A 12,757-nucleotide genomic window follows, 5' to 3' on the forward strand; every position below is an offset into this window, starting at 1 on the left:
TATTGTTGGAATGGAAAGATAAGACACAAGATGGATATATATATTCAACATACGGTACATAAGTACTGTATTTGTTTATTATAACAATAAATCAACAAGATGGCATTAACATTAACATTCTGTTAAAGCGATCCATGGATAGAAAGACTTGTAGTTCTTAAAAGATAAATGTTAGTACAAGTTATAGAAATTTTATATTAAAACCCTTCTTAATGTTTTCGTTTTAATAAAATTTGTCAAATTTTCAATCAAAAAATAAACTACTAGCTAGCCATTGTTGATGACAATAATTACACAATGCCCATAAAATCAGTCGCACCCAAGCGCCAGCAAAGGGTGACAAAACTCCAAAAAAACACAAGTAACAAGTGGCTATGACTTGTGCTGTCATTTTACCGGTAATCTCTTTGTGCGGGGCATGTGCGTTAATTGCGTCAAATATTTTAACGTGATTAATTTGAAAAATTAATTACCACCCGTTAACATGATAATTTTAACAGCTCTAATCTATATTAAACATTCTAAAACGTTAGCATTGCTACATTGAGGCTAATGGAAAAAAGACAATGTACTAACTACTTTAGCCTGCTTTGAAACATTGGCAGTCTTTTCCAAAACACAAAAGAGAGGTTAAAGGGTGACACATTAAATAAAAATCGTATGTTTATAGCATATGCAATTTGTAAGAAAAAAAAAATCTATTACTGACACCACATGCATGACGAAGAGAAGTGCACTTTTTTTTACGGAGTGTAAAGCGTACAGTTAGCGGCTTAGCGAACATACGTCGGTGAATATTTCCAAATGAAAGCATGACATGTTCAATATGTAACTAAAGATTTCTGAAGTTAATCGCACATTATTCAGATTCTTCACTAAGAATAGTTTTAAAAAGACACTCATTATGAAAAATCTGAATGAGAAATCCGTCAATGAATAATTTGGCTTTGAATTTGCTAATGTGCACTTTGCAGGACAAGATGACAGTCGTTTTGGATCAAATAGACACTTTTGATGGACTAATTGGCAGAGAACAGAAATGGCATTGGGATTTCTCACCTATTTCGTATTCTGCACTTAGCTAGCTTTCAAAAGACTCATTATGCATTGTATGGTTTTTTTTCATATACATATTTTAAAGCAGCACTAGGTAACTTTTTGACCTTTGTGAAGTATTTTCATAACATTTGTGATGATACGTCGACTGACAACTAGTTGAATGACACCTCTTTTATATTTTGAGGGGGCCTGTATCTCTTTCACCAGCACTAATTAACTTTGAGGAGGGTGGCAGGAAACCTGCCACACAAAAAACTCCAAATGTGCAAAAAAGACTGAAAAGTTACCGAGTGTTGCTTTAATACAGTTTTTGTTTTATTTAAGAATAACAATTTATTGCATTTGAATGGGTGATATATTACACGGTCCCCCCCAGGATTGATAAATCTAAATTCAAGACTTTTAATACCTTTTTTAATGCCATTTCAACTGAAAATTAATACTTTTCTCGCACCCATTATTTAGATAATATTGAATCATTAAAAAAAATAAAGCACTGAACATCAAATTTAACCTCAATTACTAAGTGTCTTTGACAAAAGAATGCCCATTTACTTAAGATACAATTAAAACACATTTAAATATAAGGTCTTTCAGATTTTTTCCCCAGGATAAAATGGATTTTGCACTATTTTTGTAAAGCGACTTCAGAAATTACATTTGCAATACAACAGGTTTCCGTTTTAAGAGGACCTAGTCAAGGTGGTAGGTTGGTGATTGTCAGGTTGGTCACCTTAACTGTAAAGTACTTGGGAAAATCTTGCAATTGGCAGTGAAAGTTTAAAAAACAGCCACTAAATGGCAGTAGTTTACCATTAATTACTACAAAATAAAAAAGCTACACATGACCATTTCCCTTGGTAATTGTTTTTTTTTCTAATCACATTACAAGAAGTATACAAAACACATGTTAATCCTTTGTTAGCTATTGAAGACATTTCTTTTAATCAGATAGAGAAAATCCATACTCTTATTTAATCAAGAAAAACATTTAAATATATCAGGAGGTGTTTTACTATCACCTACATTATAATTTGCCTATCGCCATGCCATGTTATTCAGATCAACGTTACCCCGCACTCGTTCCAATAATAGACAGTGTCAACCGTGTTGTGTATCTGAGAGTGATGGTGAATCTACGACTCGAGTTTATCCATGCTAAGGCTAGTGCACCTGCCAATACCCCATTGAACATGGCTAACTCTTGAGTTAAAACTGCAAAATTCACATTCATTCCAAAGGCAAACCGTGCAGAAATACATTATTGCATCTAACACATTTTAATTGGAGAAAATGGCAACTTACTTTGAAATGGTAAGCAGGTCCACTGCCTTCGCATGACCCATAAACTGCGACCCAAAGAATCTGGATGCGACTTGGTCGCCGATCCAATACCTCACATGCTGGTCCAACTGTTTGGACTTGGTTGTCTTGTTGAAGCTTTCGTCGAACATAACAACTAAGGCATCTGAGCAGTTCCTTGCGTTAGCACACAGAGTACTGTGCGATTGCCTGCTGTTGTGATGTTCATGCTAATGATGCTAACGGCGCGCATGCACGAGGAGCAGTGCATCGTAAAAATTCTATGCGTCATCTTCGTTATGGATTAAAAAAAATAAAAAAAACTTTGTCATGGATAGAATTTAGGTTGCACTGAGATGTTAAAATTAAAACCACGGTGAAAAAATTCCAGACTTACGACAGCTAATTTAATACGTTCAATACCTTGAATAATGGAAAACTAAATTCAATGCTTTTTTAATACTTTTAATAGACCCTACTCACCGACGTCACAGAATGACGCGTCGCTGTATCCGGCCGCCATATTGTCCGTCTCTGTTTAGCCCTATTCTCAATGGTTTCAATTAGTCGTTCAGTTTATAGAGCAATTAATGGAAGCCCCAGTGCTTTCAGACGCTGTAAACTCATTGGATGCGTTGCATAAAAGGCGTTATATGGAAAAGCTTCAGTCTATCCATTCGCCAGATCCATATTTGATGCCTAAATCGATATTTTTCCACCCGCTGTCTTCGCCCTCTCTGCTTGACATCTGCTACTCTGATATCTACAACTAGCTTTTCCACAGAAACTCGACCTAATCTCACGAAACTTTGAAAAACATTAAGAGCAGCACTCTAAGCAACATTACCCTGTGTGATTTCTAAAATGGCGACAATCACAAAAAAAAAAAAAAAAAAGTTGACTGCGATGGCCGACGCTTCAAGGATAGGTGGATATTGGACTATTTCTTCAATAAAACACGCAACAACTGTGTCTGCCTCATTTGCAAAGAGACAGTTTTCAGCTGTTTTCAAATAGTTCGATGTGACACGATAATATTCCCGAACAAGACACGCTGACATGTACAACATTACAGGGAAGATACGCAGCGAGAAGTTATAGCAACTTGAACCTAGTTTCATTTCAAAGCAGCAGTATTTCACAAGAGCCCGAGTGTCGAAAGAACGCCACAAAGACGAGACTGTTGAAATTATGAATTTAAAAAAATAATAAAGCAAATGTGACACACAGAAGGGCTTGCTAACATTTCTTTAAATATATTGTTCAATGTAAATCAGCCAAGGTAGCCCCCCGCATTTTTACCACACCAAATCTGGCCCCCTTTGAAAAAGGTTTGGACACACCTGTTTAACTGATGATCTGTAGACGAGGCCAGCTTCTTTCACTTGGTACCAGCTAAATATTATTCAAAATGTAATGATGGTGGAAGAAATAAGCATCTTGAATTTGAAACAGTATGTTGTCGGCGATTAGCCTCGCAATGATCTTAATTGTGGTTGTCAGCCCAAAACCCTCTAAATATATATTAAATGCATCTTACCAGATATAAAATGACTACTACATAATCCGTGGTAATCGTTTGGAGCCCAGTTTTCTCGTCGAATTGCAGCAGTCCATCTCGCTCTCCTCTCCGGGTCTCTCGGAATACGGTAGAACTTCAAGTCTCTCCGTCTATCTTCTCTGTTATTGCAACCAACCGCCACACACGCCTTCACCATTTTGATTATTAATGTTAACGAGCAGAGAAACATGCCATAATAGGAGGAATTTATGTAGCGGTAATGCGTCAAATCGACGGGTAGACGGACAATATGGCGCGGAGGCGTGGTTGTGACGTCATGTGAGTAGGGTCTATAACCCGCGGGTACCCTGTATTAGGGTGTATTGTCTCTACATTAGTGGTTGAATTGGTAAAAAAATTTGACAACAATATCGCATATCGGCAATAATTTATGAGAAAATATATCGTCTACTGAAATTTGTTATCGTGACAGGCCTAGTTCATACCTGAGGTTCCTCTGTTGCCATGCGGCACATCTCCTCCGGGTCCAACTCAACAGGGTCATAGCCCAATTTAGCCTTTGCTGCAGCTTTCAGATTATGGCTACCCACTGGCAGGTAGCTGTCTCTCTTGACCCACCTTGTACATACAAATAAAAAAAATAGAAATCAATCAAGCAATACATATTAAGTATTATGCATTGTTACGACAAATTACTCTACTATTATGCAAAACTTCTTAAACATTACACCAAAAAGTACGTCAGATCCAGGGGTGCTGAAAGTCACTTACAGCAGGGGTTGCTGAGTAGTGCTGCAACGATTAATCGATTAACTCGAGTATTCGATTAGAAAAAAAGATTTGAATTAAATTTTGCTGCTTCGAGTATTTGTTTAATTAAATGGGCGTTGTAATGGTTTGTTTTCAAAGTGTTTGCATTTAGTTTTATTGATTTGGATGGATACACTTCCCTCTAGTCTGCCGTATTTCACATAGCTGAATCCAGCTGCTCCTTGTTTAGACCAACATAAGCTAAGTTTTTGTTTGAGCTAATATTTTTCGGTGCATTCGTAATTTAGTTTAAAAGTATATTTAGCCAATTTTTGTGGGAATATGTGTCTGAACCATTTGTTAACAGCATTTTATTTAAAAAAAAAAAAAAAAAAAAAAAAAAAAAAAACTTTAGTATTTCTAGCATTTAAGCTAGCGGACTTTTGCTATGTTGTTTTTTTGTTGCTTGTACATAGATCCTCATTTATTTATTTATTTATATGCCATTTGGGGGTCAGCTCAGGTATTTTAATTTTTTATTTTCCTTATGCGATTATTCGAACTAACTAGGTCATCGATTAATCGACTACTATAATAATCGATAGCTGCAGCCCTAGTGCTGAGGATCTTTTTTTTTTAGTTTTTCCCATCCAAAAACGCCCGTTTCGTTCCAAATTTGTCATGCTTGTGTATTTTCTCCATGCAAGGCGTGCAGAATGGCAGTACACACGCATGCTGGACAGTAGCAGTGGGAACCTCTTGTTACCTCACGATACGATATGCGATACAAAGCTCACGATAACGATGATCTGACGATACAACGATTATCGATACATTCGTCAGGAAATCATTCTAGGATATTCTACAAACAACTAATAAACAGAAAAACAAGCTTCTGCTGTGAATTGGAATGAGTTTATCACTAGTAGAAGTCCAATCCATTTGAAGTGGGAGGGATGGCAGCGAATGAACGAGTGAGAGCCAATGCCAGGCAATGAGGTTTTTGGGCCATTTAAGGTAATTTACCTGTTGATTTTCAGTTACTTCCTGTTCGTTTTGAGTTACAGAACAGGAAGTGACCTGGGAATCACCCAAATGAATAGGCAGTGACTCAAACTCAACAGGAAATGACCTGAAAATGCCCTAAAATGAACAGCAAGTGACCTGTAAATGCCCTGAAAATCGGACAGAATGACTGAGAATGCTCTGGTTTCGAATGAACAAACATTCCCAGTCTAAACGAAGCGTCGAGCACCATCAATACAGCATTAGAGTTAATTGAGACATTATTCTCCCTTTCTTGGCAAATGTATCACATTTGATACTTAGAATTCCATGATTTTGAGACTAATTCTGAATTTTGAAATATCTTTCCTCAAAAAAAATAATGGATGTGTGTCAACTCATGCATCTGCAGGTTCCATGAGAAAAAAAAAACAGGATTTAGCAAGGGTTACAGATATTAGAGCGCTTATTACACATACAGTACTGTGCAAAAGTTTTAGGCAAGACACCTGCCTAAAACTTTTGCACAGTACTGTATATAAATTGTTTTAATTATTAAATTTATTAGGATCATGGAAGCTTCCACTTGGGGAAAATATATACATACAGTATATCCTGAATATACATAATATAATAAAAATATACAGTACTGTGCAAAAAGTTTTAGGCAGGTGTCCTGCCTAAAACCTTTGCACAGTACTGTATATTTTTATTCTTTTTTACAAATTTGAAAAAAGGTTTCATTAAGACCTTATTTTTCAAATTTTGTGATTCTCTGACACTTGCTTCATATTGCAGGCATTAAAGGGTTAAGGTGGAAGATTTTGGTAGCAGTTTTTTTTTTTTTTTTTTTTAAAAACATGGACACCTTTTTAAAATGATATCTCGATTTTTGGCAGGAGCATATCGATAACCTTTTGGGATACAAAGTATCACCATATACCAATATATCACCATTTCGATATTTTGTCACACCCCTACTGGACAGTTGACGCACTACTACTAAGCTACTACAAAGACAGCGCTCTATTTCACCTACAGTGTGTTTTGGGAGTTTTTGTATTGAAAATAAAAGCGTCCGTGTATTATAACCCCCAACACCAGGGGGAGCTGCAGCACCCTCAGCACCTCACTTCCTGCGCCACTGATCAGATCACTCAATATTCATCTACTTGTCATTACAGTCTTGTGCTTTCAGATATATTTAGGGGTGCACATAAGTGGTCCGCATGCGCGCATGCATACCGGACGTAGACAAACGCGCTGGCCCTCAACGACTTCCATACGCTTTTGCGTACCGATGGCTGACCACCGTATTTGCGGCGGACACGAGAAAATAACTTCTCAAAATGTCAAAGAGGCAGGCCACACTGAGTAATTACTTCTGTGTTCCCCCACCCCCGTCAAAAGACAGACAGACGACAGAGACGTCACCGGAGCTACCGAAAAAAAGGACTTTTGCTGAAAAGTAGGAGGTACCATGGCTAGAAGCAAATGATGCTCGCACAGAAATGCGGTACAAAATGTGCTGTGAGAATCCCAATGTCGCCGATAAGAGCAGCGCATTTTATGTAGGGTCAAATAATTTCAGCCATCCAAACTTTGAAAAGCACGAAAAAAACAGAGTATGTGGCAATTAAGCAAACTATCGATGTCAAACAGAACCCCGCTCGCCCTATGGACAAGTGGCGGAATAAAGGTAATGAACAGCGACATGCACTGACAAACGTGTTTTTGCTCGCATTTTACAAAGCTAAACATGCACGTTCAATAAGGTCTTATGAGGAGGACATCCCACTTTTAAAAAGGGTTGGAGTTAATGTGGGAGCCGCATAATGCCCTTTATTTTGAATTGGTGCTTTTTATTTCTTTACATTTCACTTCAAAGTAATGGCAATTTTGTTGTGCCAGTTAATGTTAATCAAGCATTAATTGTTAATATAATTAATTAAAGTTAATTGGCTCTAAGTAAAGCTTGTCATAAATTTATCGCATCAGGCGGGTCGGCTCTCAAGCTCAATGAGGACCAAGTCACATCTCCAGGTCCTCCTCTGAGAACCTGGGCAAAAAAAATATGTGCACCCCTGGATATATTTTTTCGAAATACAGCATGACATGCATCAATAACAAACCTAAAACTGTCCATGTGAATGGCTTGACTGGACTTGTACTCTCCCTGGCTATCCTTCTGGAAACCAATTTCTCTGTACATGCTCAGTCCATGCACGGAAGCTCGTGTCTCAACAAAGGGCCTAGAGATTTAAAAAAAAAAAAAAAAAATTTAAAGATGTTGACCAAATCTATTGTACATGACGAAAGAAGACACAAATATGCAAAATTGCTCACCAGTCAAAGAAATCCCCATTGTAGGTGACAAAGATGTTGGGCTTTGTCTCTTGAATATGATCAAAGAACCTCTGAATAAGTGCGACCTGTTATATTAAAATAACATGTTATGACACATCTACTAACTACTATAACACAGTCACATTTACATAACCACAGTAAATTTAGTAGGTAATCTGGTATTACATGTACCTCATCATCCTCATTAAAAACGGTGAAAGGACCTTCATATTCCGGTTTAGGTGTGAACTCAAAGTCTTCAATGTTCTCAGAGACAATCTCTCTGTTTGTGATGAGAAACCCCTATCGAGCAAAAGAAAAAAGTTAATAACATAAGCACTACAGAAACAAATTAAAATGGAGGGGAACAAAATACACCTGTCCATCTATCATGTATGAGATCATCATAATCTGATCGGTCTCGGCATCTGGGAATTTTAGTGGAAGTTTTGTGGTCTCTATGTCAAAGGCCAAAACGACAGGGTCCTAAAAAGTGAGAAAAGTTATTTTTTTATGCAAAAGACAAGAGATTCAACAATAAAATAAATTTAAAAAGTCATACAGGTCGTTCTACGAGATCGTCCCTACGAACAATCTCTGGTGGGTAAGCACTGCCTCTGTACCGAACATTATACCAGTGAGCCTGAAAAATAATAAAAAGAATATTACAAGGAGAGCAGATACACGATACACTCTTAAGTATACATTTTATCCAAAAGTAATCATTTGTATTCACCACGTGGATCTTGAGGTCAATAGACACGCGAACGTGGTAGGGCACATCATATTCCCTCATGTCCACAATATTGTCTAATTGGTCAGAAATATTCTTGGACATCCCATCTTCTTCTGCTGAAGTCACGTTCCCGCCCGATAGAGCACTGCAAAGCCAGAAACATAAAAATCTAATAGTTGAACAGCATTGTTTTAATTGTCATTACTGTTGATATATCAAAAACTGTGAATAAGGAATTGCACACATGAAAACACAATGAAATACCTTTCAGTTAGTGATGCATGATAATACATTTTTCAACCAATACCAATAACTGATAATTTCCTCCCCCTTCCAGCAGATAACAGATAATGTCAAGCCGATAATTCTATTAAAAGATATATGTAAAATTTTAAAGTGCACACAAGAGCAAATGTTACTGTGAAAAAATACAATTTTGTTTTTTTTCCACGTCAAATGTGAACAAGTAGTAGATTCCCAGACATAAACAATGACAGACTGTCTGATATTGTGCAATGGTAAGCTTTTGCCAACAATTACTGACAGAGTAAATACCTAAGTTGCACAAAAATTCCTTTAAAAGAAACCATTCCTAACATATAATGTATAACGTTACTACGCTGCAAGAACACATCTCCATAAAACTACGGTAGTTAAATTCCCTTGTTTTCAGTGTAAATCTGTTGGAAATAAGTGAAATTATTTGCCGGCATTTCAAGTAAATTTCACTCACTTAGATTTCTTGAAATAACAAAATTAGCGAGCTGAAAATAAGCTTGACAGACTTTTTTAAAGCAATAATTACATTTGTTCCAAAAAAAAAAAAAATCTTTTTTGTCAGAAATGTTCTTTATTTAAGAATAGATATGGTGCAAAACATTATTTGACAGCAAATTTGTCTTGATTCAGGTGAAAAATGACTACTTTTTAGATGTATAAGCTTAGGAATAAATAGTAACATTTACTTCAAGTAAAGGGAATAATCTGACTAGGGCTGCAGCTATCGAATATTTTAGTAACCGACTGAAAATTCAATCGATTAATCGAGTAATCGCATAAAACATTTTTCTTTTTTTTTTTTAGGACAAGAGCAATTATAAATATACATGTGAAAAAAAGAAATTTAATCCAATATTGAACCATTTTCAGTCAATCAATGTCTTTATTTTCATGTACATTGTTGAAAACAGCCAACAATTGCATCTCAGATATAACTAGAATTTAAAAAAGACCAATCCACTGCTTTCACTCCAGAAACCTTTAGATCTTATAAAAAAAAATATATATACAGTACTGTGCAAAAGTTTTAGGCAGGACACCTGGCTCCTTTGCTGGGCTGCGGGAGGAGGGATGGGGTGTGCTTGACCCCCCCAACCCCCCCCGCCCGCCCTCCCTCCCTGGGCTGGCTGGGTGGGGGCCGTGGCCCTGGGTTGGCGCCCCCGCGGCTTCTCCGCCCGTCTGCGTGCCTGTCGCGCGCCCGGTGGGGCTCGCGTGCTCCTGGATGTGGTAGGGCATGCTCGGGTTGGGGTCGGAGTACGATGCCCTGCTGCTTAATGTGATTCAACACGGCGAACTTCACCCACTGCCTTGACCTGACGGTTGGCAATTGGTTCCAACCGGAGTGTCCGCGACGCGCCGGTACGGGAGTGGTCGGCGAGTGGCCCGACACTAGCCTGCCCAGTAAGCGAGTGGACTACCGGCGAGTCGCCGGTGTCCACGCCGGGAGCCCCATCAATCAGCTTTGAATGAGTGTCGTGTCATTCGCAGGCCATCCACTCGACAGACGGCCTCCGTGCCTGGGGGGTGATATCCAGGTCTGACCAGTGTGCCGCGACAGAGCAACGTACCGTTGCGGGTACTCCGGTGAAATGTCGATGTCACACCCCCGTACCGGTGCCCTATATTCGGCTTGGACTCCAACAGACTCCGATGGCTGGATGGAGCCCTGGTGGCCATTATGCTTGCTTCATACTTTTATGCCATTGGCGTAATCAGCTGCCACTCAAACACACAGAACTTAGCGTTGAAGTTGAATCTTTGTGTCAAAGTGATTCAATCGAAAAAAAAAAAAAAAGTGCCTTCAAAACTGTTTCCACTTCAAAAAAAAAGTGTGTTCAAAACTTTTTCCACTTAAAAAAAAAAAAACGAGTTTTTGCATTTCAAAAAAAGTGACACTTCAATAAAAAAATATATATTTCAAATAATATATTTTCAATAAAAATATATTTTAGCAAATGATTTTTTTTCTTTGATTAAAACTAGTTTTTTTGATTAAAGCAACTTTTATTTCGATTGAATGATTTAGACACAAATGTCCTACCCCTAATATGGCTCAAACACAAAAAGGATTGCTTCACAAAGAAAACAGTTTGAATGAAAAATAAGTGTTCAAATGCGAATTTCTGAGTCTCAAATATTTTTTCACATTCAAACCTTTTTTTCTACAATTAAATTTTTTAAAATTTTTGATTGACATTATTTTTCTTTTGAAAATATTGGTTTTTGTTTGAAGCAACTTATTTGTTGAATGTATAATAAAGACACAAATGTCGTAGCCAAAATGCGGTCCAAACGTAAAATTACATGATTTCAATCAGAAAAAAAAAAACTTGAATTAAATAAAATTTTTAAAAAATCAAAGAAAAAGTTTTCAAATATATTTTTTTGAGATTCAAATTTATTTTTGCATTCAAACATTTTTTTTGATTGAAGTGACTTTTTCGAAAATATATATTTAATTGAAGCAACTTTTTATTTGACTGAAGCAACTTTTTTTTTGATTGAATAATAAAAGACACAAATCTACCTTCATACTTCTTTACCTAAAAAAAATGTTTTATCTGATTACTCGATTAATCGTTGGAATTATTAGTAGAATGCTCGATGACTAAAATATTCGATAGCTGCAGCCCTAGTTGTAATCAACAAAACATACCTTGATAACATTGACGTGTAGACATCATTTGACTGTTCTTTTTCTCGGTTTTTCCGGACTGCTGGCGAAATCTCTCGCTTGACTTTGATGAGGTCGTCCACTGTGTTGAACGATAGCTTAATGTAGCCTCGCTTCAGTCCAACCAGGTGGTTTGCCTGGGTGACAAAACTCATTTAGTAACTCATTTAGTGCCAAAGACTTGTTTCTATTCATTCTCATATCACTCACCAGATCCAGATCCTCTTTTGAGAGAATTTCAAGTTTGGACACTTTTCCTTGGAACTTTCTTGACAAATAGGAAATAACTTCTCTTTCACAGTTCTGTAATAAAAAGTTTTCTTACGCGTTGTGCTGTGGTATCCAACACATGATATTAAGAGATCTTACCTTTTTTGTGGCGACATAAAAATACGGTTTGAAAGGGAGTGCAACCTACAGATAGAATACACGACATGTAGATTAAATATTGCACATTAGCAGTTATTTTCTGGGCACAGGTAACCAAAATTGTTTGAATATGTACGGATTAAACCTTACATATCTTACCTTAAACCTGCGTCCATCCTCCTGAATAAAATAATAATCCACAACACTGATCAACCTTTTGTCTTCATCTAGGATCTCAGCCTGCAAGTACACAATATATACAGTATTCTGCTATGGCCCAATAGCAAGGGCGTAGGTTTGGTCTCAATATTGGTAGGGACGATATAACAGCACAACCTGCATGTACACTTTTTGCTGGGGACAGGACATTACGAAGAACAAACATTTTGTTTTGAGTTTTAAAGGCTAGTTAACAGATGAATGTGTCAGATTCTTCCAATTACTTTTACTTTCCATTTGTTCTTACTTAGCCCAAAAATCTAAAAGTAGGTCATTTTTCATCAAATCAAGAAAAAACTGCTGTCAAATAATGTTTTCATCAATATCTATTTTTGAATGAAAAACATTTCTGACAAAAAAAAAATTTTTTTTAAGATTAAATATCTAAGTTTTTTGCTTAAAATAAGTTTCTTATTTTCAGCTAGGTATTTTTCTTATTTCAAGAAATCTGAGTAAAATGTACTTGAAGCACTGGCAGATAATTTCAATTATTTCT

General features: G+C 36.9%; 1 protein-coding gene across 1 annotated transcript in view; it reads right to left on the reverse strand.

The window, feature by feature from the left end:
* Window positions 1-12,757, reverse strand: part of LOC130913985 (DNA polymerase epsilon catalytic subunit A-like) — a 77,803-nt gene that overhangs the window by 61,870 nt on the left and 3,176 nt on the right. The window contains exons 3-13 of the mRNA XM_057832996.1: window positions 12,202-12,282; window positions 12,043-12,087; window positions 11,884-11,976; window positions 11,656-11,810; window positions 8,721-8,865; window positions 8,547-8,627; window positions 8,363-8,470; window positions 8,177-8,287; window positions 7,985-8,070; window positions 7,771-7,890; window positions 4,369-4,501 (exon numbers count right to left, since the gene is read on the reverse strand). Of these exons, the coding sequence (XP_057688979.1) occupies window positions 4,369-4,501; window positions 7,771-7,890; window positions 7,985-8,070; window positions 8,177-8,287; window positions 8,363-8,470; window positions 8,547-8,627; window positions 8,721-8,865; window positions 11,656-11,810; window positions 11,884-11,976; window positions 12,043-12,087; window positions 12,202-12,282 (1,158 nt within the window). The remainder of the gene's footprint in view (window positions 1-4,368; window positions 4,502-7,770; window positions 7,891-7,984; window positions 8,071-8,176; window positions 8,288-8,362; window positions 8,471-8,546; window positions 8,628-8,720; window positions 8,866-11,655; window positions 11,811-11,883; window positions 11,977-12,042; window positions 12,088-12,201; window positions 12,283-12,757) is intronic.

The sequence above is a fragment of the Corythoichthys intestinalis genome, chromosome 3, assembly GCF_030265065.1.
Source record: "Corythoichthys intestinalis isolate RoL2023-P3 chromosome 3, ASM3026506v1, whole genome shotgun sequence".
Lineage (NCBI taxonomy): Eukaryota > Metazoa > Chordata > Actinopteri > Syngnathiformes > Syngnathidae > Corythoichthys > Corythoichthys intestinalis.